General features: G+C 36.4%; 1 protein-coding gene across 1 annotated transcript in view; it reads left to right on the top strand.

Annotated features, from left to right (window-relative positions):
* The window catches only part of SCN1A (sodium voltage-gated channel alpha subunit 1), a 141,637-nt gene that overhangs the window by 55,692 nt on the left and 59,301 nt on the right, over positions 1 to 26,644 (top strand). The window contains exons 2-7 of the mRNA XM_081581222.1: positions 331 to 642; positions 14,468 to 14,586; positions 16,664 to 16,753; positions 18,701 to 18,829; positions 21,316 to 21,407; positions 22,425 to 22,694. Of these exons, the coding sequence (XP_081437348.1) occupies positions 379 to 642; positions 14,468 to 14,586; positions 16,664 to 16,753; positions 18,701 to 18,829; positions 21,316 to 21,407; positions 22,425 to 22,694 (964 nt within the window). The 5' untranslated portion in view covers positions 331 to 378. The remainder of the gene's footprint in view (positions 1 to 330; positions 643 to 14,467; positions 14,587 to 16,663; positions 16,754 to 18,700; positions 18,830 to 21,315; positions 21,408 to 22,424; positions 22,695 to 26,644) is intronic.

A 26,644-nucleotide genomic window follows, 5' to 3' on the forward strand; every position in this document is an offset into this window, starting at 1 on the left:
AGAAGCTAGGGGAGGGGAAAATGGAGAGTTGCTGTTTATTGACGTTAAGTTTCAGTTACGTAAGATGAATAAGTTCTAGAGAGCTGTATGACTTTGTGCCTATAGTTGACAATACTGTCTTGCATATTTAAAAGATTGCTTAAAGGGTCATGCTAAAGATCTCAAGTTAAATTTTGTAGCTACCAAAAAAAAAGAATTTAAATTTAATTATTCCATTTGGATTTAATTGGAAATGAACTTTTCAGTCCTCTAGTTTGTATTGCATAACAGGAGGTTGCAGATATTAAGATCTTTTAAGCTCCTTAAAATATCTGTGTTCTTTCTCTTTAGGACTTCATATGCAGAGTAAATGGTGATTAAAATGTGCAGGATGACAAGATGGAGCAAACAGTGCTTGTACCACCAGGACCTGACAGCTTCAACTTCTTCACCAGAGAATCCCTTGCGGCTATTGAAAGACGCATTGCAGAAGAAAAGGCTAAGAATCCCAAACCAGACAAGAAAGACGATGATGAACATGGCCCAAAGCCAAATAGTGACTTGGAAGCTGGAAAGAACCTTCCTTTTATTTACGGAGACGTCCCTCCAGAGATGGTGTCAGAGCCACTGGAGGACCTGGATCCCTACTATATCAATAAGAAAGTGAGTGTGTTTTATCAGGCATATTTTGCTGCCTATTGCCTTATAGTATACCTTAGACTGTTACAGCACCAACATATGCTAAGTTAGCACAAACTCTAAGTATCCTTCTCTTTGGGAAATAGAACACATTTGCATATACTTTATGCATATATATGACAAATAAATTGATTGGATCATAACAGATGGAGCTGTCCCAAATGTACACAAAAGATACCTAAAAATAAATGTAAGTCATTGGCAGCTATTTTGACAAATTAAAAACTTGTCCCCAGGGATTATATTTACTATTTATGAGTTTTCTGTGCTTGAAAATCCTGAAATTGTCACAAGTTATAAAGATCTCAAAAATGTTGGTATTAATTTCTCACAGAACAAAACTTGATACTATAAGGATTTTCAATTTTTACATTTATATATAAGTATTATATATAATACATCAGTTAAGTTCCTGAAGAAACTTTTTCATTTGGAAAAAAACATTCCTATACAAACTATAGTTTAAACAATTATTTAATCTTTTGGTGGGAATATATTAATATTGGTAAAGATTAACCATAATGTAGTAATCTAAAAATATATAAATTTAAGTATTCATGCTTGAAATGAATGTATTAAGTACTTATCCTTTCATTATGACCATGATTTCACCAAGCCAAGAAGAAAAGTATAAAAAATACAATAAAAAAATTATTATATTGATTTTAGGTTAAATTTATGGCCTGTTAATTTACAATATTTTATTATATTTTTCACCTGAAACAACATATTTGTTAACTATTGGTGGAAAGGTACAGCACAAAGATTGTAATTAAGCAAATGAAATGTTTTAGTTAAATATGGTCCTTACAAATGCCCCCAAAACTTTTAGGGATGTTTTTGGTTGCTGGCACAATTATCTTGTTAGGTTTTATGAAGTGCAGAAGTTTGTAATTATGGTATGTTAATTCAAGGCAGTTTTGTAAATCACTTCTCATTGACTACTGCAGCTTTCAGAGGTAGAAACCTCTTAGGTTCAGATTTTTTTTAAACTTTTCAGGATATAGCTGGTTTAAGTATAACAATTTTCCTTTTTAAAACTGATTCGTCCATTTTACAGTAATGGAGGAGGTTAATCATCTTCAATAGATTTATTATCTTTTATTTAAATTTGTTTTTTAACATTGTAGTATTAAATCTTAGTAGGTAAGCCACTATCTGTTTCATAACTGCCATTTAAATTAAGAGAAAAATTACATTTTATCATTCAATCACTCCTTTGGAAATTAATATGATATCTGAAAAGCTAAAACCCATATTAAGCAATCTACAAGGGGGTTATTTGTATTTTTTTAAAGTAAAAATGTAATAAACCAGTTATTCAAACATTTTAACTTATTTAAAATTACTCTACTATTGAAGTTATGACTCTGGTATGTTCTAGCCAGAAATTCATTGCAACTAAAGTATATGACTTTATTTATAGCCATTGGATATATCCAAGCTATTTAGAGTGCTATAATTGTGGATTAGCGGGCTCCATCCTAAGCAGGCATTTTGCTACCCCTAGACATCCAGTCCCCAGCTTTCCAGTGGAAATAACCATCTGAAAGTTATTAAAGTCACCCAGAGCCTACCACTTCATCAAACAGGATCCACAGCTAGGATCCCGGATCCTCTGCCGTGTCCTTATCTGTAAAACAATAAAAGCATATGTTCAGAAAGACCAAACTAATGCATGTTGACAAGGGTGGCTCTTCTTCAAATAGAAACCAAATCATTCAATCAATCTTTTCCTTTAAATTGAAAAGTTTTTAGATTGATAAAGTTGTCATCTTGAGCAATGTCCCCAGACAAAGCAGTCCACAATTAGTTTATAATGAATGAGATATAACAAAGGATATAAAGACAAATGGAAAACAAAATGATGTAAACCCTTCCAAATAGTTAAAAGAAAGGTCTTGAAAGTGAGGATGAAAGACAGACTCTGAAGGAATGACTGTTAGCCAGATTCTTGTGCTGAAGTAACCCTTATAAACTTTGTTAGGTTCACATTCAAACTTGCCTTTACCATATCCTTATCTTCAAATGCACACTGTGTGAGGAAGGAAAAACATTTTGACATTTTGGAACAAATCAGTGTGCAAGTAGCACAACCTGATAAGAGAAATATTGTTATCAGAAAGGAGGTTTCCCCAAGTTGAGGCACATCCATTGCTTTCACTTTGAGCTGACATCAAGCAAGTCTCCAAATGTAAGTCATTCAACAGAAATACAAATGAAACTTTTTGCAGGACTGAAATCCTTAAAAACTAATATGGCATGCTTGAGCTGTGTGTTTGAAATTTCCTTTTTTCCCCCCCATCTTCATGTTTTAAAACTTTCTATAGTTATGTGTACACTTTTTTCTAGTTTTAAATTTTCTTTCATAAGTGGATTGTTTCAGTATGGAGGAATAGTCTTAAATTCTAAGTTTGTTTCCTCTGGCTGATGGTAGAATGCTTAGAAAAATAATAACCTTTTTAAAATAATGAATATTTCTTTTGATATTTGAACAATTTAATTTTAGTGGCTTGGATGTATAAGGACGGCAGGGTGATCTTCATTAAGCAACACAATACACACGTACAGTACTCCTGGCGTAGATAAAGGGTCTAATGATGGAAGTGTCACTGGGGAAAAAGCTTCCTAGGATGAGATTTCCCATTCTCACCGATATTGGGGATGTGGGTTTTATTGCCTTTGTGGGTTGTAACATACAAATATTAATCAGGCTAGTGATTCCCCTAAGGCTTTACTCAAGTACAGTACTTACTGTGTCAGTTGTGCCTGTATACCACATCTCTATAGTTTCCTTCTTAAAAATGTATAGAATAAACAAAGCAAGCCTCTTATCATAATGGTTGGAGAATCTTTGTTGTTTTAGGTAACAGTGCAGTGGTGCACGTATATAAGGAATTTACCTATAAGGAATAGAAAGGACACAAACCACAGCGAAGCTGTCTGTGATCTTCTACAAAGACAATGTCAGTGAGCTTATGGAAATGTCACTGCTGATGGTATATTTTCAGATGGCATATGCCCACATATTTTTATCTCTTTTGCCCCAGTTTAAAATGTACTAATTACATAATGTTCAAAATTTCTGCTGAGATTGTTAAAATAGTTTAATCCATGGTCAATGATATTGTGGCAGTAACTGGAAAAATAGTATCAACTGTCTCATGAACATTCATGGCATATGAAGCATTCCAGACCCTCAGATGTTTTAAGCCTTCAGAAGTCCAAGGTAAGAACTAAGGAATAAATTAACAGTGCTATCAGAAGAGACCCACAGAATTTTCCACACTATGCTAACTTGTGTTCCATGGTCCTCAGAACATGATTCCAGGCTGGGTTCCTTTTTTTTTGTTTGTTTATTTACTGTGTGGCAAGGCACATTTTAGCTTGTGAACACACCTTTTTTTCCTCATGGAATTTTTTTTCACAGTTTCCTTTCATAGCTTCGGTTGATATTGCACCATTTGGCTATACATTCAAATTCTTCACCCACTCTTTATTATAGAAAACTTCTTCCTTCTCATGTTCTTCTTAAAATTACAGATGACTCATTAGTATCATTTTGACTGTGACAGTGTACTGGAAATAGAATGAGGTATTTTAGCTGTGCAGTGAAAATGGATGTTTGTTAATTATGGAATGTACAAATGTATCCACTTAAAAATGTACCCTTTACTTGATTGTCTCATCAACCATTTAAAGACAATTTATTCTTCCCTTTTATCAGCTCTTCTAAAAGAGATGCATGGCCCCTCTTTATTGGGGCTGCATGAAAAATCAGACAGGAGCTTGTGATTTTAAATTCATGCCTGGTTTGTCATCACCAGAGGAGTTTTTAATTGTTACGTGGGGTAGGGAGAGTTATTTGTTTCGGTTTTAAACAAATTGGGATTAGGTAGTTTTTCTTGCAAAAGTAATTTAAAAGAAAATCAGAACAATAGATGGTAAAAGCTCATGATGCCACGAATTCTCATCTTTATGATTTTTCTTTGTATATCATTAGCTCCTCTAAAATTACCAGTCACCAGGCTCTCCCTCCCTTAGTTTCAGGGCACTATAGTTCACTTTTATATCTTTCTCCTACCCAAGCTTTGTTTCTTCCTTACGTCCCTTTCTTCTTTGTCACCTCCCTGTCTCTGGCTCAGAAACAATCCCAAGTTGATGAGGGTGGTAGTAAAATAATGGTTAGTATTTATCAAGTACCTGCCATATTAGTAAAACTTAAAATGAAAGTGACCAAAACTCAATGGAAAATAGTTTTTGAAAACAAAGAATCAAACAAATAAATGTGTGTATGGGGTAAATCTGGCCTTAATATAAAAGGATCGAGTACCTAAAACAGTGTCATCAGGCCACAGTCCTTTTGCATTTCTCACTCTGCTTCCACCTATGCCAGCTGCATTCACAGGCTGGTTCTTCCTACAGTTTGGTAGAAATAGCCATTAGTAGCACAAAACTAACTTCTACAGTCTAGTAACTCCAAAGAAAAGAAGTAATTTTTTCTTCAAAATTTCTCCTGGAGTTCATTTTACGAGGTCACATAACCTATTCCGAACCAGCCACTGTAGCCAAGGGTTTGTGATGATCTCATTGACCAGATCAGTCAGCTCCACCCAAGCCATGTGGCCAGACAATGAGGCAGAGGTTTTCTGTAAAAGGAAGAGATAGACACCGTGAAGAAGGTGTGCCAGACAAACAAAAGCCAAGCTCTGTCCATGCTTTAGGAAATTTACAGTTCTTATTTAACCAACATGCCCTTCCAAGATAATTCTTACCTTAATTTTAAAATGATGAAACTGAGGTAAAGTAATTTGCCTAAGATCATAGAGCTATTAAGTAACAGAGACTAGATTTCAAACCAGATCCTTCAGCTTCCATGGCTTATTGCCATGCTACTCTGGATTTGCATTTGTCACACTAATGAAGAGAAGTCAGTGATGGAATCTAAATAAGCCCGTCGCTACTTTTCCTGCCTCTCCACACAGGCCACTGTGAAGCTGTCCTCCTCATCTCCTCGGCTGGCAGTATTACCCAAACCTGACTTGTTGCTTCACTACTTCTACTCAATCAGGGCCTGCCTTTATAAAAACTAAAATCTTTGAGACTCAGTGGCTCCAGATCAGTTCCTAAATTAATTAGAAAATTACATTTCCCATTGGATTCTAATAGCGTGATAAGCTCATTTTTTCCAAAGAGGACAGATTCAGGTAACATGAATTGTGTGCCTCTGTAAAGAAATGCCATTTAAATTGGGATCTCAAGCATAGAAAGAAGAGAAAAGTCTTCCAGGGGAAGGGAACAGCCTGTAAGAAGACATGTAATATAGGGAGGACTGTAATAAGTAAAAGGAAGCTAAGATGTGGTTGGGGAGGTGGGCTTGGGGCTAGATCAAAGCCCCAAGAGTTTGAAGTTTAAGGGAAAAATAATTCTCTGGAGACTTTAGGTAGAGAAGTGACAATGTTCACTTTTGGCTTTTAAGATCAAGTTGGGGGTCTTTACAGAGGTCTGGTCTCGATTTTTGACAGTGAAGACAAAGAATAATGGATGAGATCAGAATCCATTTTGGACACATAATGCTTAAGTATTAGATGGGAGCATCTGGAAGGAAAGAAACTGAGCAGCAAAGTTCTAATGTGAAAATTGGCACTGCTTTGTTTTAACTTATGTTAAACACATAAGTTTTAACAAGTGTTTGTTTGTGTATATATTTGAGTTTGTATGCACAAGTGTTTGCTGCTGCTGCTGCTAAGTCGCTTCAGTCGTGTCCGACCCTGTGCGACCCTATAGATGGCAGCCCACCAGGCTCCCCCATCCCTGGGATTCTCCAAGCAAGAATACTGGAATGGGTTGCCATTTCCTTCTCCAGCGCATGAAAGTGAAAAGTAAAAGTAAAGTCACTCAGTCATGTCTGACTCCTAGCGACCCCATGGACTGCAGCCTACAAGGTTCCTCCAGCCATGGGATTTTCCAGGCAAGAGTACTGGAGTGGATTGCCATTGCCTTCTCTGCAAGTGTTTGTATGTGTATATATTTGAGAACCAGAGATACTTAACATTTTTAATCCTTTAATCCTTGTGTTTATATGGCACTTGGAATTCATTAAGGAGATTCACATGTTTTATTTCATTTCTATCCTTTAAACCACCCTGAGGTTAGTAGTATTATAATCTTCTCCATTCAGATGAAGAAATTGGCATGGAATAATTTGCCCAAAGTCTTCACACAGCAACATCTGCAGTAAAACTGGGCCAATTAGTCCTTTTCTGTCAATGAAAAATTAACTGAGCATGGACTATGTACCATACCCATGTTATAGGCTAAAGATACAGGGATGAGAAATATTTGACCCCCAGATTTTATCAGTTTACCTGTGGTTATAATTTTTTCTCTTCATCTGAGCCAGAGGCAGAATCGTCTGTAACCAGCTGATGGGAACTCAGTTGGGGACCACTTATGGGGTCATCTCTAGCACTGGCCTCACTGCAACTATTCTACCCAGCTAAACCTTAGGGACAAGCAATTTTACAGACTCTTTTCCGGGTACACATTTTTCTCCTTTGCATGAACATAAAGCAAAAACTTAAAAAAAAACCTATGAGGCCTTGAGCCTGCAGATGTATTTTCGTTTGTCACATGCAATACTGTTTAAAATTTTGAATTAGTGTCTGAGATTTATAAATCAGAAGATTGCACACACATGTGTAACCCTGCATATTTAGGTTTCTCACACGCTATCAGATCTGGCATCACTGATTTGCATACCGGAAATCAGCATGTCTCTTGCACTGTCTAGCCTCTGTGGGGTGTTGGTTTGTGATCCCTGGCTTCAAGACAATTAAATGAGGACTGGATATTAAAGCTTGGTGGGCCATGGGCAGGCGTCAGTTCACACACTGTTCTTTAGGCTGGTTATCCCTCAACTAAGCAGAAAAATAGAATGAGATTGGGAGAGAAAACATCTTTTAAATTATTGCTCACTCACTTTGGAATCAGGAAGAGAACCTATGAGAAAGCTATCCATCCCTCAGTGAGCCAGGAAAGGAGGGAAATCTTGGCCTGAATCCACAGGTTATTAAAAAAAAAAAAAAGGTCAAAGAAGTAGGTGAAATCATTTAGATAGCTCATAGGGAAAAAAATAAAATTAGATGCCAAGGAATTGGCCCACAGTGAAAGATGTCCCCAGAGATATGTACTAATGGGAATCTCTTGCCTTTCTATGCAATTATTTACACCCAAAGCTCTGAAGCATCTCTTCTCCTGCCATGTGGTTTCATTCTACCCTTTATCGCTGGAACCTATTCTCAGGCCAATAGCTTAGAGCTAGAAAAAGGTTGACCCCACTTCTCGAGGAAGATAGAGCCAGGGAATTTCCCTAAATTGAATGCCAAGGTAATATCAAAGCGGGGAGAGAGGTGCACCTTGCTGCCCAACTTAGAAATCTGTTGCCACTTTTAGAGCGATTTCTTATAAAGAGTGATAGAGTTCCACGCTGTCATTATACAGAATTCTATTTCATTAGGAATTACATAGGCTTTTGAATCTATGTGTAAATATATATCCTTTCCTTGGGAAAAGATGTTCAGAGTTCCAAACAATTGACCTCCAAGCACATTTTTGGATCATAGTATAAGTACAAGTTGAAAATCGCCTCTCTAAATTTTGAGGCTAAAGAACAAATGTAACCGACTGATAGCATATTATGTGTTTTTCTATTATTCATGGTTATTGCTCACCTTCCTCTGTTATTTCTTTTGCTTTTTCCAGTACATTTACTATGAGAGCAGGCAAATTGAGTTGGCATCAATCCTTTTATTTGCCAATTTTTAAATAATGTTTAGATAAACAAAAAGCTGGGCCTTAGGTTTAAACTATTTAAGAAGCAAAACACCTAGATTGAAAGAAAAACTAAGATAATGGACGTAGTTTTTAAGGGAGCTTGGAAACTATAGTTTGTTAAATTCAATGTTCATCCTGAGGGGAAAAGATAAATCATTTTCTAAAGCCTCAGAGACCAGAAGGATTACTAAATAGTTAACAAGTACAGATTCATAAACAGTAATCCTACCAAACTACTATAACTTAAGTGTTTTCTTATTGACTATGCAGTGTATAAAGGGGAAAGATTTTAATGCATGTGCATAGCATAAGCACTGATAACCAAAACAGATTCATAGTCCTATTACAGATCATTAAAAGTACAGAATTAAAAGTACAGAATACTGGACATCACAATCTGACCTACTAAATTAGAATCATAACACCTCTGTGAGCTTAGTGCATGAGTGCATGCTAAGTCGCTTCAGTTGTTTCTGATTCTTTGTGCCCCCACAGACAATCGCCTGCTAGGCTCCTCTGTCCATGGGATTTCCCAAGCAGAATACTGGAGCAAGTTGCCGTGTCCTTCTCCAAGGTATCTTCCTGACCCAGGGATCGAACTCGTATTCCTCATGTCTCCTGCACTGGGAGGCCAGTTCTCTACCTCTAGTGCCACCTGAGAAGCCCCAAGTTTAGTGTATATAATCCCATTTTTCAAAAGAGACAAATGAGTCACAGAAAAAGTAATAACTTGTCCAGGATCTCAATGCTGGAAGGCAGCACAACCAGATTTTGAGCCAGGCATCCAACTCCAGAGTCCACACTCTTAATAAATACATAAGCTAAAACAAATCCTAAATAATTTTTAAAAAAGAAAAAAGAATAAAAAAAAAAACAACCCAAACAAATCCTACTTGTATTTTCCTAATGTTGCTTTCTAGACTATTAAACTTTGATTATCAGGAAGGTTAACCTGCTTGGGTTTTTGTTGTTTTCTTTAAAGCTGGAATGGATTTTTACCTAACCAAGCTTGCTGAAGAGAGCATGATCTGGCAGTACAATGAATGGTTTACACATAGGTTGGTGCTGCCCAATTCAGTGGACAGTATTCATGCGTGGCTATTGTACTTGAAATGTATTTGACATGTGGCATGTTCAGTCTTTGAAGATTTAGAATGGTATGAAAAGAGGATGTAAATTATCTCAATAATTTTTAATACTGATTTCATCCCCATATGATAATATATAGGATATATCAAGTTAAAGAAAACATTATTCAGATTAATTTCATCTGCTTTTTTTTTCTTTCTTAAAATATGGCTATTAGAATGTCTAAAATCACATATGTGGCTCAGATTTGTAGTTCACATAGTATTTCTAATTGGTAGCTCTGCTCTAAGTAAACTTTCGCTAATACTTCTAGATTTTCTTCTGTCAGTATAGATAGTTAAACATTTACTAATTTTCAAGCTTCTTGGGGTTCTTGGGATCTTTGTTTTCCCTACAAACTTTAGCACAGAACTTTGTGAATATTGTGCTAAATGGTTAACACACATCTTCTGCATTGAAGTGAATTGAATTAGCAATTGGACTGAAAATTGGGTCTAGGCTGCTTTCCAAGTGTCTGAAACACTCATACATATTAACAGCTTAACATATAGGGACTTAGCAAATGCTACTTGAGTTTAGTAGCTATACATAGAAGAGATAAGTGACAAGCCTAATCAATACCTAGTATATGAAGAGTTACATTCCTACAAATGTATCTCTAAAATGGCATTTTATATATAACATCTCATTTCTAATTCAGTCAAAATGCTGTCTTGAAATTTGTTCTGAGGCACAGTATTATTCTCAGGTTAAAATGACTTCATGAATTTCCTACAGCCTTGGGCTGTTTAAAAAAAAGAAGTCTGTTTCAAGCTGGATACTACTGTATCAGCCTTTTCTCCTCCACAATCAATTCTGAAGTTTTTCTTTTCTATTGAAGTGACTTAATGCAATAAAAATTTTCCTGAGTAGTTATGTTGATGAAATTTTTATTAAACTAACTAGATTTAAAGAACGTTAAGATACTTTCCTCTAATAAGACATTTAGTACATTCATTAAGAAAGTCAACACCAAACTTGTACACTTAGAATGGTTAAAATGGTAAATTTTATGTTAGTGTATTTTACAATAAAAAATTAGGGGCAGGGAGTTAAAAATGTCACTCAGTCGAACAGCTTAAAAATCTTGCTTTGCTTAAAGTTGCATATTTGTTTATACAATTTAAAGTACAGAAACATCTTGCCTGAAAGTGAAAATGTTAGTTACTCAGTTGTGCCCAACTCTTTGCGACCCCAGGGACTGTGTAGACTGTAGCCTGCCAGGCTCCTCTGTCCATGGAATTCTCCAGGCAAGAATACTGGAGTGGGTTGCCGTTTCCTTCTCCATACATATTTGTTTATACAATTTAAAGTACAGAAACTTCTTCCCTACCTTCCCTGCTGTTTTTTTTTTGACCCCTTACCTGTGAAATGAGGAAGGCAGATATCTCTATGTTGGAAAATTCTAGAGTTTCTTGACTAGTTGTAAGTTATCAGTGTTTCCTTCCTCCTCTCTTCTTCCTTCAGTACCATCAATACCATTATTTGGGGCAATGTGTATTTGAGAGTCTTTTGGGGCAAGTAAGCAACTGAGCATGCACACCCATGCACATCCTTTCGTTAATCCTTAATACTTACGAACTAAATGTTTGGCTTCTTGGATGTACAAGTAAATATAAGGAGGAAGAATACAGATAGATGATGAAATAGATATGAGATTAGTTACAAACAGTAAATTTGAAGTTCTACATGGAACTTATAACATAAAAATGGTTACAGATTCAAGATTCTAACATTAGGTTTCTCTGTAAGTCAGCTGTTTAAAATGAATCCATAGACACTTTAAGGAAATATTTGTGTAGATTGTATGTAAATACATATGTGTCAACCTGGGAACAACAGAGTCCTCACAGAAGAAACCCTGAAATGATCCCTTAATGCTGGTCTTATCGTCAGCTTCCTAGGAACTCTATCAGGAATGTCTTATCTCTCTATACTGCTGGCGAAAAATTGAAGAACAAGCATTGCCATATAGTAAAACCTCACTAATTTCATTATATATTCTAAGTGTAAGCGCTTACACACTGTGCACACATTTCTTGACTTATGAAGTTAAAAATACATTCTTTGGATTTTGTAAGTAAATAAGTGAAAATATCCTAAAATCAGTAAAAGTCTCTGCCTTGAACAATTGAGAAATATGTCCTTTTGCCTTTAAATTTGCGTCAAAGTATTAATTTCTCTATGTGTAAGGACTTTTAAATTGAGAATTGTTGATCAGCATCAGGGGTGCTGTGGTGTTCATTAGCTTCACCCTGCTGAGTTCTGGCTCTTTTCTGTGCCTTTTTTTGGGCTCCTCTTGGTTCAGTTTCTGAGTCTTGCATCTTTTTCTTCTTGGTCTTTAGGGCAGAGGTTCTTTCTCTCTTACACCCTTTCATTTGGCCTCTGCAGCTTTGCCTTTGGCTTCATCACCCCCTTCCTCTGTCTTTTCTGCTTCTTCCTTTGTTAGGTCTGCTCATGGTTTGGCCTGGAGGCCGGCTACACAGCCAGAGTCACAGGTGATCTTTTCTGTCTGTGGTCCCATCTCCGCAGGATGAGCTGGATTGTTATTCTTATCCACTGAGCTACAGTCAGGATCATCTTCATCCCCCTCTTCAAGTTCATGATTTAGCCCCATATGGACTGTAACTTCTTTTCCAAAATTTGTTATTATTGTTGTTTAGTCACTAAGTTGTGCTCAACTCTTTGCGACCCCATGGACTGTAGCTCACCAGGCTCCTCTGTCCATGAGATTTCCTAGGCAGGGATGCTGGAGTAGGTTGCCATTTCCTGCTCCAGGGGCTCTTTCTGACCCAGGGATTGAACCCGCATCTCTTGCCTTGCAGAGACAGTTTCTTCACCACTGAGCCACCAGGGGAGCCTTTTCCAAAATTAGGCTTGCAATATTTTTTGAAACAAGAGGATTCTTACTTTTTAAAAATATATCCTATGTTATGTTTTTACTGGCTCTCCCACTCCCAGCCCATAATATTTCTACTAGGGTTTACTCAGCATAATTTTGGGGAGAGGAAGCATAGGTAATAGGTTTGCAAGGTGGACCATATTTGGTCCCGAATTAGCTCACTCAGGGCCTTTCTGTGTCCTTGCACATGTGTACTCCCTAGGGCAAAGGCATTTGCATTGCACAAGTCTTTGCACTTTTTATGATGATATCACAATGTCATTTAGGGACAGGGGCATTGAGTGAATCAGAGAAAAAGGCACTAAGTACTGTAGACACAAGTGATTGCTCCTCCAGTAAGCACATGTGAAACTCTTACCTTCTACAAATGGATATGATGATACAGTTTTCTTTGTATTCTTGACCCACAGTCCATCAAAGATGAAAGCGGAAACATGGAGTCAGAGTTACGTGTAGAGCAATGCTTCTCAAACTCTCTGTTGTGAAGATGAGGTGGCTAGTCTATAAAATACAATAAAATTAATTTTCAGAAAATTGAAAAAATAGACCCACAAAATACATTCTTCTGTTTTATTATTAGATGTGACAGACGTAAAATTAGTTTGTCAGACTGGCTTACACATTTCTAAATACTTACTCTTAGTGTCACGTTGCAGATCAGGAAAAAGTTGGAGACCAGCACTGGTTGGACCAGGTTCAAAGCTCTCATTTAGGGCATTTCTACCCATACCAGCCAGGAAGTGCTAGTTTCAAACAATAACTCAGTAAATATTTTGGAATTATTACTTGCATTTAGAAAACCCTGAAAATAGAGGGGAAAAGAGTTGCGAAATCTGTGAATACCTGAAGACTAAACGGAGAGAATAAACCCTTGTCCAAGATTCTTACTAGAAAGGAAACATAAGGTTAATGCTTGCTATGTAGTAATGCTGCCTTCCATCTATGCATCTTAGAAGGGGGGTAGAATTTTTGAAAGAATGGGTGAATTTAAATTTAAAAGATTTGTAGTTCCCTTCCCAAGACATGTCCTTCATAGAGAAATAGGCTTCCTTTCATCGCCCCCTCCCGGCTATTTGAATATATATAAAGGTCCTAAGAAACAATGAGTAAGAATCTTTGATACAGGGTTGTACGTTGCTGCTTTGTTTGTTGTTGTTTTGTCTACATACTGTTAACTGTGCTCAAATATGGCTGAATTTTGGAATGCCAATTCCATTCACATCCATGCATCCTGGATTCTGCAGGGTCTTTGAGCTTTTCCTCTATGCTAAGAAACACTACATGAAATAGGCAATCAATTGGGACTGGAATTCAATGTGTCAGCTAACTCAGAAATCCAAATACAGAATTTAGTACTCCTAGTCAACAGATACTCTCCAGGGAACTTGGCCTCCAGAAATCAATCATTGGTTTACATCCATCTAACCCAAGAGTGAGTTTAATGGTGGCTGTTTTTACTTCCTATTATAAACAGAATGATTTTTTTTATAAGAAGAGATGGTTAAAGAATATTTCAAAACGTATTAGTTTTATTGAATGATTTTGCATTCTACAGCATTAATTTTCAAGATAATCAAAATGAGAAAGCTGAAATCACTATAAAAGAACTGCAGTGTCTTAAGGATCTGTAGAATGAAATGTGCACCCTTTTGAGACTTTCATTTAACTTAGATATTTAAAATACTAAGAAAATAAATGAATTATTTTGGCTAACTATCTGATAGACAATAAAACTGCAGTATCAGGTCAAAGGTAAGTGATATCACTGGATATTGTTTCTAGTTAAGAGAGCCTGGAACAGTTTGTCCTTATGGTGCACATCAAAAAGTTGCAACGTTGAAATAATTCATGTTGACAAATAACAGAAGGTGGGTAATAGAGTTTAAATGGTTGATACTTCTATGTTGTGTTCCTATCTTACAGACTTTTATAGTATTGAATAAAGGGAAGGCCATCTTCCGGTTCAGTGCCACCTCTGCCCTGTACATTTTAACTCCCTTCAATCCTCTTAGGAAAATAGCTATTAAGATTTTGGTACATTCATATCCTTTTCAAGTGATCAATATTAGCTGTTTGTACATAATCTATAAGTGCTTTGTAGCTAAATGTAAGATTAAATTGGGAAATGTCATATTCTGTGGTTTTTATCATTTTCATTTTGCACTTTCTTTTGTCATACAAGCCTTCTCTTAAAATTTATTACTCACATTAACGTTACTGAAATGTACAGTCTTTACTATTATAGATACACACTATATATATATTTCAGTCTATTATATATCAAAGTCTAACGTTATATATCTCTTTCTAAAATTACTTACATGCCTCATCCTACAAATCTAGTGTAAAACAGACTTAGTTTTACAATATTGTATAAAGTTTGTGACTTTCTGGAATTTGCATGGAATCCTGATATAATAGCAAAAAAAACCAAACCTATATCCAGAGCCAGGTATAACCATATCTATAATATAAAGCATTTTAGTGTACCTTAGAGTTAACCTTTAAGCATAGTTTCCGCTGGAGAAGATCAGGGGGCTTTGGCCAATATGTAGCCAGTTTTTGAACTTTCCTAATGAAATCTGTGAAGGAAGTACTAGATCACTGGCTGAATTTCAAATGGAAGTCATTGAATTATGACTCTGCCTTGCAAAGCTGATTGCTTAGTAAAGACTCTGGAAGTTAATGAAAGATGCAGGGATTGTGTTTCCAAAAGGTCTCCAGGGGATTTAGCTTTGTGATTCTCAGTGGTGTTAAAAAAAAAAAAAAAGGACTCTGCAACTAAATCTATCTGTTCATATTCATTGGCAAAAAGCCTTCACTTCTGATTATGTCTCATATGACAGCTTTGGCAATAATAAATGTGGAATTACTGGTATAATTATCATCTATCTTTAGAAAAAAATGATTCAAAAACTTAAAAATCCATTCTATTTTTAAACTGATAACGAGATTCTTTATGGTATAAGTAAGGTGTTAGTGAATTTCAAAGATTTGAAACATAACTTTTACACATTCCGAGCTTTTACTTTTATTTATGGAGGTTTCTCTATCCTAGTTTGTGTTCCTAGTGCCATCGTGTGGTCATTTGATGAAAACTTTCTTTTTCACTTATGGAAAATTTTGCTTTGGCTGTAGACTGTTGTTGAATGTTAGATATGAACGCAGGAAATCTGTGTTTTACTCCTTGGCCAAGTTATCTAATTTCTCTAAAGTTTTAGCTCTATTTCTCTGATTTCTAAAATATAGGAATTAAACAGTTATTTTTCAAGGTCCCTTTCAGCTCCATAATTCTATTAGGTCCTAGTCATTTGTTTCAGCTAATATTTAGATCATGTCTACTAACCAGACCTATTCCAATAATTCACACGTATTATGCCATTTAATCTGTACCTCAAACTAACGAGTTCCACACCCGATTAGCTCCATTGCATAAAATTCAATGGAGACACTAGAAAGTTCAGTGGCACAGAGAGGTTGAGTGACTTACCCGAGTCATTTTTATGTTGATAAGATCACTTTTATGTTGAATTTTGCTTATATTCATATCATGTTAAGTCATGACTTTGAAATATTCACTTTCAATCTTATCCAATGCTGCTATGTGTTTACAAACATTTGAAATAGAGCAACCTGACATTTAACACCGTCCTATAATATATTCACCTATAATGTATCACACGTGTTTAAGAAATCACAATTCTGCAAGGATGTGCCTTCCTCAGCAATTCACTATTTTAATCAACTAAATTAGTTCAAATCAGTTCTCTCTGCTCAAAAGCTATGCAACTCCAGAATGCCCACAGTTTTCCCAGTAAGTTCTTCTGGGAATAAATAGATTGATTTAATAATAGTAGCAAAAGCCACACTTTATACTTTTATAAAGCTTTCTCGTACATTATCTGATTCAATCTATACAACTACCCTGTGAGAGTAGTGTGATTATCTAAATTTAAGGATGAGAAAAATGAAATTTAAAGAGATTAGATGATTTGCCCACAATATATTTGTCACTGATTCCTGGCCAAACTGCAGGTTGAGCTTTTCAACGTTAGTTTTATATATAATATAATACATGAGTTTGGGTTTTCTTCTGTGTGTTCCTTAACAATAACCTACATTATTCAGCATGCTAATTATGTGCACTATTTTGACAAACTGTGTGTTTATGACAATGAGTAACCCTCCCGACTGGACAAAGAATGTAGAGTAAGTTCATCTTCTATTATAAGCCATCTGTGTGAGTATGTATATATGTGTGTGTGTGTGTATTGTTGGATAGACATAGACATGTATATCTATGTCTATATATATGTATTTAGGATTTAATATCTCTCCATGTGTACTTGGTGGTGACCAGAAACCCATCATTCTTGGACATTCATCACTCTCCCTTTAGGATATACAGTGGCCAGAGCAAATACAGTGAAAGTTATCATAGAAAGGAAACAATGTGTTAAACCTTGGTTCCAGTCAACTTCCAGATTAATTCAGTGAGTCTTCCACATGCTCTAAAAAGATACTAGAAAGCCTCACCAAGTTTACACTTCCATCAGGTGCATCTACTCTGTGCCAGGCCTATATTGGTTTCACATGTGGTCACCAAAATATCCGCTGGGAAAAAAATCCCCAAATTTGGGATTTTCAAACTTAAATATTTAATAAACTGAGGGCTCTGCTAACTAGCTTCCCTGGTTGCTCAGACAGTCAAGAATCTGCCTGCAATGCAGGAGACCAGGTTTTAATCCCTGGGTCGGAAAGATCCTCTGGAGAAGAAAAAGGCAACGCACTCCTGAATTCTTGCCTGGAGAATTCCATGGACAGAGGAACCTGGCGGGCTATAGTCTATGGGGTCACAAAGAGTCGGACACAACTGAGCAACTAACACACACACACATACATGCACACTGAAATGAAAGAGTAGCATTTTCAGAAACCAAGTGCATTGCTAACTGTTCTAACGGACTCTGTTCTGGGATACTTTGAGGACAGCGAGGCCAGATATGTGATAAGTACTACTGAGGCTGTTCTCATGGCTGGTGTGGTAACCACTATTGCTCTGTGGCTTCTGACCCTTAAAACAACAACCATGGGGGTATTCTCAAGGGCCTTTTCCCTTCCTGGACACTTCCAGGTTGGAGTCAATAAAAAGATAAAGTTTCTGAAGAAGTGAAAGTCACTCAATCATGTCTGACTCTTTGCAATCCCATGGACTATACAGGCCATTGAATTCTCCAGGCCAGAATACTGGAGTGGGTAGCCTTTCCCTTCTCCAGGGGATCTTCCCAACCCAGGTCTCCCACATTGCAGGTGGGTTCTTTACCAACTGAGCCACAAGGGAAGCCGAAAATTCTGAAGGAAAAAAAAAAAAATATATATATATATATACACACACACACACACACACACAAAGGATTGCGTAAGTATTAACACTAATGTGTGAGGCCCACAGGTCTCAAGTCGCCCTTGTTTCTGTGATTTCATTCTCTAACTTCTGAGTTGAAGATTAAAACATCTTAAGTTTCTAGTTGGGAATCTATGAATTTCTTCTCATTTAAACTGAGTAAGTGATTTATATTTTGGAAACATCTAAGTTTCCAATCTGTCTCAATATTTTATTCTAAATTAGATTTTCACCTCTGATGACCCTAGAATTATCCATTTGGCATGAACAAAATTCTTTTCTCAAGTAAGTTAACTTAGCTTATCTTGAAAAAAGAGAAACACTTAAGACTTACTAATTTGTCAATGTTCCCTCATTCATAAAACATGATTGAAATTAAGCATTTTTACTTTCTAAAGGAAAATAATTTTATGCTTCCACAATATTATTGATCAGGTACTCCATCATGTGAATGTACTGGATAATTCTCAGGAGGCTCTATTCATTTGTGTCAATACTAAGACATTTCAGATACACTTTATACAATATGTATTTCTCACTCTGCTCTTAGGGCAATTTAAAAACAACTCTGTGTGTGTTAAGGAGTTGAATTTAAATTTCAGACTATGTTTTATTTCCATGAAAATAATTTTAACCTGCATGGATTCCTTTTTAAATGTTTGTTATTAACGTAATGACAGAGTGTTAAGAAATTGATATGCCATGAAAGAAAGTGATTAGTTTATTCATTCTTTTTGGATACTTGTCCCCAGGTACACCTTCACAGGAATATATACTTTTGAATCACTTATAAAAATTATTGCAAGGGGCTTCTGTTTAGAAGATTTTACTTTCCTTCGAGACCCATGGAACTGGCTCGACTTCACTGTCATTACATTTGCGTAAGTGTTTGTTTTGGAAGCCTCAAAAAAGGATATATTTTGGCTTCTACAAGTGTTCATGCTTTTAAAGAATAAGCTTGCTTTAACTGTAGAATATTTCTGTGTGATTTATACATTTAAGCTCTGGATTTTAATTTAGTGCAACAGAGGTCAAAGAGGCATTTCACTTTGGCATAAAGGCTTTGCAGTAATTGAAATTATAATGTTCACACGTAACAAACATCTGTCAGCAAATTTCATACATGTCGCTGTTTCAACAGTACACACACACATTCTCACACACACACACACTAATATGGAAGCAAAAGTATATTTATAATACATCTGTGAAAATGGTTTTTAAAAATTACACCCAAAAAAACCTCTGCTGGCCCTGCAAATTTCCATCGACCTTATCCACATCATGCACTCTCCCCAGTTTCTTAGATAGAATAATAGAAAATAAACATCAAAACATTTTGACATAACAAACTAATAGAAAAACATAAGGTTCTTAATATATATTTGCTATTAAATGGTTATGTCATCAACAAATGCACAATTAAGGCTTACAAACAAGCATACTCTCTGCCTCTTCCTATTTCTCACTTGATCCTTTCTTTTCTTCCTCTCCTTCTTTCCCCTTAAAATTTCCTCATCATTTTCTTTATATAAACCTTTTTATCCTTATTTCCCAACCAGATAATTTCAGTAATGCATACAACACAACTTCTGCAGTTTGCTTTGTTTTTTTTTTTTTCTTTTGTCTAGTGATAAACTTCCCTGAGAAAGAAGAAACCCAGAAAAGTAACAGAAGGCCACTCTGCACTAGGTGAAATTAGAATGTGGAGGAAGATGGACCAATGTGGTTCACCCTCATTCTTCAGCAGCTGGTTTACTTGGCCTCTTATAGGCATAAGGATGTGGGAAGATGGGCAAAGGAGAAATGAAGCTGATATTCTCAAGGCTCCAAATACTGCCTGTCTAGTCTTAATTCCATATCTAGTCAAGATGAGTTGATTCTTCACCATCCCCTCTGGCCATGGCTCAAAAGAAAACATTTTTGAGGGGCTATTGTTTCTTGAGGCTAAAATAACAGGAATGGCAAGAGTGATCATTGACCCCCATAAAATATTGTTCTTAATTTGCCTAGCTTTCACTTAAGAGTTACACCAAGAAATCCTGATCACATACAGATAGGCAGTAAACTAGTCTGCCTGAATTTCTCTTGGATTATTTCATGTATTTTTTAAAAATTGAAGACCTAAAACTATTAGTTCAGCTCAATCACTCAGTCATGTCCAACCCTTTGTGACCCCATGGACTGCAGCACATCAGGCCTCCCTGTCCATCACCAACTCCTGGAACTTGCTCAAACAACGTCCATTGAGTCAGTAATGCCATTCAACCATCTCATCCCCTGTCATCCCATTCTCCTCCTGCCTTCAATCTTTCGCAGCATCAGGGTCTTTTCCAGTGAGTTAGTTCTTTGCATCAAGTGGCCAAAGTATTGCAGTTTTCACTTTCAGCATCAGTCCTTCCAATAAATATTCAGGACTGATTACCTTTAGGATTGACTGGTTTGATCTCCTTGCAGTCCAAGGGACTCTCAAGAGTCTTCTTCAACACCACAGTTCAAAAGCATCAATTCTTTGACGCTCAGCTTTCTTTATGGTCCAACTCTCACCTCCATACATGACTATTGGAAAAACCATAGCTTTGACTAGACGGACCTTTGTTGGCAAAGTAATGTATCTGCTTTTTAATATGCTGTCTAGGTTGGTCATACCTTTTCTTCCAAGGAGCAAGCATTTTTTTAGTTTCATGGCTGCAGTCACCATTTGCAGTGATTTTGGAGCCCTCCAAAATAAAATCTCTCACTGTTTCCATAGTTTCCCTGTCTATCTGCCATGAAGTGATGGGACCGGATGCCATGATCTTTGTTTTTTGAATATTGAATTTTAAGTCAACTTTTTCACTCTCCTCTTTCACTTTCATCAAGAGGCTCTTTAGTTCTTCTCTTTCTACCTAAAACTATAGCCAAGAATTATTGTCATTTTACTTAATTCTCCTAACTTACGCATGATATCGATTGTACTGCTTCCCACAATGACAAAAGCATTGTGTACTTAAGAAATTTACATCCACTTCATGGCCTTAAATGATGTAAGTAAAGAAAACCATAGTGATGGACCCTAACGTCTAAATTGGTACTGACAAAATTATCATTCAAAATCACGGAGAAGGGCTTTATAAAAGACCCAAGCAAATAATATAAATCCTGCTTAATTCTTGAATAACTCTAGTTTAATTCTACAGGTATGTAACAGAATTTGTAAGCCTAGGCAATTTTTCAGCTGTTCACACTTTCAGAGTCTTGAGAGCTTTGAAAACTATTTCTGTAACTCCAGGTGAGAAGTGATCAGTAGAAAGAATAAGGCTCCTTGTACCTATGGCTCTTTCTTTGTATCCTGTTATTGTGTTTGTGTGTGAACTCCCTATTACAGATATGTGACAGAGTTTGTGGACCTGGGCAATGTCTCCGCATTGAGAACATTCAGAGTTCTCCGAGCGCTGAAAACAATTTCAGTCATTCCAGGTGAGGGTTAAACACTGAGGCTCAGCTGTCATGATTTTTTAACAGCGGTCTCTTAACACTCAGCATTACAGAAAATTGGGGATCATAATCATTTAAATCATAATAGAAAAATGAGTGTTACTCAGAAAATAATTCTTATTATCTGAACATAGATGTTTATGTCTTCATAGTTTTCATCAGTCTTGAAGTTCAACACTTTCTTGCATGAGACACTGTATTATATGGTCTATGTGATTTACACTTAAATAAGTCCTGGGTTTTTTCCTCCGTGTCAGTTGTACTAAAGATTTGCTCCCTATCAAATGTACCGGTCTGTAATTTCTTGTTCATTTTAGGCATTGATGACAATGTGTATACAACGTGAATCTTAATATTGTTTAAAAAGACAAGGAAATAAGATAGTAAAGAGTAGCATGGGTCTGCTGGAGGATTTATTATCTTTTTGAGCCATGTTGTGTGGCTTGGGGGATCTTAGTTCCCCGACGAGGGTTTGAACTTGGACCATGGTAGGAAAAGTAGCAAATCCTAACCACTAAACTGCTAGAAAACTCCCCAAGGCTTTATTATCTTAAAGTGCAATTATACTCCAAACCGCCTCCAGTTTTATAGCAAAATCTTTCCTGTTTATGAATAGGAATTTGAAAATATTTTTATTCTGGTAATTTGTCTTAAAACTGACAACTGACCCTAATGAAAGTATGGGGCAAGTTTCATTAGCAAACCAGAGAAATACAAGACGTTTTTCTTCATATAGGCTTTGTGAAGATCATGAACTTCCAGCTATTTTATCCAAATGTAATGGGATATGGATTTTCATTTCACTGTTCATATCATTACATTTCCAGAGTTTATTTTCATTAGCACTTCAACCTTCCATGAAGTGTTGCTTTCCCTTTACCATTGATTGCAGTCATTTTCAAACTTATTCATGGAATCCATGTTTTCAAGAAAATTTTGTGAAGCTTTTCTTACTTCAGACATTCTAAGTCTTCATAGTAATAACCTTCCTTCTTTCAGGTCTGAAAACCATTGTGGGGGCACTGATCCAGTCTGTGAAAAAGCTTTCAGATGTCATGATCTTAACTGTGTTCTGTCTGAGTGTGTTTGCCCTGATTGGGCTGCAGCTCTTTATGGGCAACCTGCGGAATAAATGTGTACAGTGGCCTCCCACCAATGCTTCCCTGGAGGAACACACTGTAGAGAAGAACATAACTAAGAATTACAATGGCACACTTATAAACGAAACTCACAGTGAGTTTGACTGGAAGTCGTATATTCAAGATTCAAGTAAGAATTACTATTATGTAGGTTTATTTTTTTCATTGTTGATCTTCTTTCCCTATAGGCATGGAAAAATTTTTAAATGCATAACAGGCTGTGATATCTTTATCACCTTATAATGGTTTGCACATAAATTTAATTATTTTAGTGATAAATATTCTAGTTATGACTCTTAAATGCCACTTTCTGTCACATCATCTGATGAGAGACTGAAAAATTCAGGGAGAAAGAAATTTTCATAGGATATTGGGTTTCTGTACATTCTTCTCATCAAGGTATGAAGCTATACATTGTCTCATTTGAGGCAATCAAATAAAATATTTGAAGGCCCTTTGTTAACTCCAAAGTATTATACAAATATAAGTTATTAAATACCAATTTCAGAATGCATTTTATGTACCAGAAACTGCACAGGATTCCAGGAAAATAATGGTGATGGCACATGGTTCCAAGGTACTTATAGTTTAATAGGTAACTTTTATTGTTATTGTATAGAAATCAAGTGATGACCTAAAGATAAATACTGTTCTTACACTTGTAGAATAAGAACTATAAGTAGTATCCCATCAAAGAGAAGGAAATGAGAATCAGTTAAGCTTTAGGAGAGAGAATTTTAAGATGTCAAAAATCTGGGAAGATGGGAATCATATCTTTATTTCTTTATTTTTTCTTTATTTCAAGAGTTTAGACAAAAATAGTCAAATGTTTAAATATTCTACTATAGAAGGATGAAAAAATAAATGGCCTAGTATCCTTTTTTGAAAGTGACAATAAAAATAAGCAAAATTTCCCTATTTTATAATTTTAGTATCTGCCAGTAGCAACATTTCAAAAGCAGAGAAAAACACCATGATTCATGGGGAAAGAGAACATCCTTTTAAAGAAAAATATTAAATATATAAAACTTAGACTCTAGAGGTGCTTAAATATAGTTGTATCTGTATATTTTAAGGAGATGAGTAATACTTCGGGGAAAAAAATCAAAGATGAAAATAGGCCTTAGTAATGATTATGTGGAACAAGTAGAATTAGTCTTAAAGGTTAACTTACTGGTGATTTGATAATTCTTAAAGTAATGATATCTTAATTATATCTACTACTGTGGGCAAGAATCCCTTAGAAGAAATGGAGGAGCCATCGCTGTCAACAAAAGAGTCCAAAATGCAGTACTTGGATGCAATCTCAAAAATGACAGAATGATCTCTGTTTGTTTCCAAGGCAAACCATTCAATATCATGGTAATCCAAGCCTATGCCCTGACCAGTAATGCTGAAGAAGCTGAAGTTGAATGGTTCTGTGAAGACCTACAAGACCTTCTAGAACTACAACAAAAAAAGATGTCCTTTTCATTATAGGGGACTGGAAAGCAAAAGTAGGAAGTCAAGAAACACCTGGAGTAACAGGCAAATTTGGCCTTGGAGAACAGAATGAAGCAGGGCAAAGACTAACAGAGTTTTGCCAAGAGACTGCACTGGTCATAGCAAACACCCTCTTCCAACAACACAAGAGAAGACTCTACACATGGTCATCACCAGATAGTCAATACCAAAATCAGATTGATTATATTCTTTGCAGCCAAAGATGGAGAAGCTCTATACAATCAGCAAACACAAGACTGGGAGCAGACTGTGGCTCAGATCATGAACTGCTTATTGCCAAATTCAGACTTAAATTGAAAAAAGTAGGGAAAACCACCAGACCATTCAGGTATGACCTAAATCAAATCCCTTATGATTATACAGTAGAAGTGACAAATAGATTCAAGGGATTAGATCTGATAGAATGTCTGATAGGATGGAGGTTCATGACATTGTACAGGAGACAGTGATCAAGACCATCCCCAAGAAAAAGAAATGCAAAAAGGCAAAATGGTTGTCTGAGAAGGCCTTAGAAATAGCTATAAAAAGAAGAGAAGTGAAAGGCAAAGGAGAAAAGGAAAGATATACCCATTTGAATGCAGAGTTCCAAAGAATAGCAAGGAGAGATAAGAAAGCCATCTTCCGTGATCAATGCAAAGAAATAGAGGAAAACAAGAGAATGGGAAAGACTAGAGATCTCTTCAAGAAAATTAGTGACACTAAGGGAATATTTCATGCAAAGATGGGCTCAATAAAGGACAGAAATGGTATGGACCTAACAGAAGCAGAAGGTATTAAGAAGAGGTGGCAAGAATACACAGAAGAACTATACAAAAAATATCTTAACAGCCCAGATAATCAGGATGGTATGATCACTCACCTAGAGCCAGACATCCTGGAGTCCTAAGTCAAGTGGGCCTTAGGAAGCATCACTAAGAACAAAGCTAGTGGAGGTGATGGAATTCCAGTTGAGCTATTTCAAATCCTCAAAGATGATGCTGTTAAAATGCTGCATTCAGTATGCCAGCAAATTTGGAAAACTCAGCAATGGCCACAGGACTGGAATAGGTCAGTTTTCATTTCAATCCCAAAGAAAAGCAAAGCCAAAGAATGCTCAAACTACCACACAATTGCACTCATCTCACATGCTGAAAATTCTCCAAGACAGGCTTCAACAGTACTTGAACCATGAACTTCCAGATGTTCAAGCTGGTTTTAGAAGAGGCAGAGGAACCAGAGATCAAATTGCCAACATCCGCTGGATCAGCGAAAGAGCAAGAGAGTTCCAGAAAAACATCTATTTCTGCTTTATTGACTGTGCCAAAGCCTTTGACTGTGTAGATCACAACAAATTGTGGAAAATTCTTAAGGAGATGTGAATACCCAACCACCTGACCTGCCTCCTGAGAAATCTGTATGCAGGTCAGGAAGCAACAGTTAGAACTGGAAATGGAACAAGAGACTGGTCCAAATTGGGAAAGGAGTACGTCAAGGCTATATATTATCACCCTGCTTATTTAACTTATATGCAGAGTATATTATGAGAAATGCTGGACTGGATGAAGCACAAGCTGGAATCAACACTGAAATATCAATAACCTCAGATACACAGATGACACCACCCCTATGGCAGAAAGTGAAGAAGAACTAAAGAGTCTCTTGATGAAAGTGAAAGAGGAGAGTGAAAAAGTTGGTTTAAAACTCAACATTCAGAAAACTAAGATCATGGCATCTGGTCCCATCACTTCATGGCAAATGGTTGGGGAAACAGGGGAAACAGTGGAAACAGTGTCAGACTTTATTTTTGGGGGCTCCAAAATCACTGCAGATGTTGACTGCAGCCATGAAATTAAAAGACGCTTACTCCTTGGAAGAAAAGCTATGACCAACCTAGACAGCATATTAAAAAGCAGAGACATTACTTTGTCAGCAAAAGTCCGTCTAGTCAAAGCTATGGTTTTTCCAGTAGTCATGTATGGATGTGAGAGTTGGACTATAAAGAAAGCTGAGCACCTAAAAACTGATACTTTTGAACTGTGGTGTTGGAAAGAGACTCTTGAGAATCCCTTGGACTGCAAAGAGATCCAACCAATCCATCCTAAAGGAAATCAGTCCTGAATATTCATTGGAAGGACTGATGCTGCAGCTGAAACTCCAATACTTTGGCCTCCTGATGTGAAGAACTGACTCATTGGAAAAGACCCTGATGCTGGCAAAGATTGAATACAGAAGGAGAAGGGGACGACAGAGGATGAGTTCATTGGATGGCATCACTGACTCAATGGACATGAGTTTGTGTAAATTCCAGAAGTTGGCAATGGACAGTGAGGCCTGGCGTGCTGCAGGATGGGGTCACAAAGGTTTGGACATGGCTGAGCAACTGAACTGAACTGAAAGTAAAGATAGCATAATAAAAAATCTAATTGGTCTCTTATAGTTGTAGATCCAGAAAAACCTTGGTTGGTACAGATGAACTCTTCCATGATATTATCGACATGCCAACAAATATTTGCAAATAATTATAAATTGCTACATTAAGGCAAATGAGAAAAATACATGTAACAGGAACACATGAAACGTCCCTTATTCATTTCATAT

This window comes from Giraffa tippelskirchi, chromosome 3 (genome assembly GCF_054371585.1).
Source record: "Giraffa tippelskirchi isolate mGirTip1 chromosome 3, T2T-mGirTip1v1.2.pri, whole genome shotgun sequence".
NCBI classification, from domain to species: domain Eukaryota; kingdom Metazoa; phylum Chordata; class Mammalia; order Artiodactyla; family Giraffidae; genus Giraffa; species Giraffa tippelskirchi.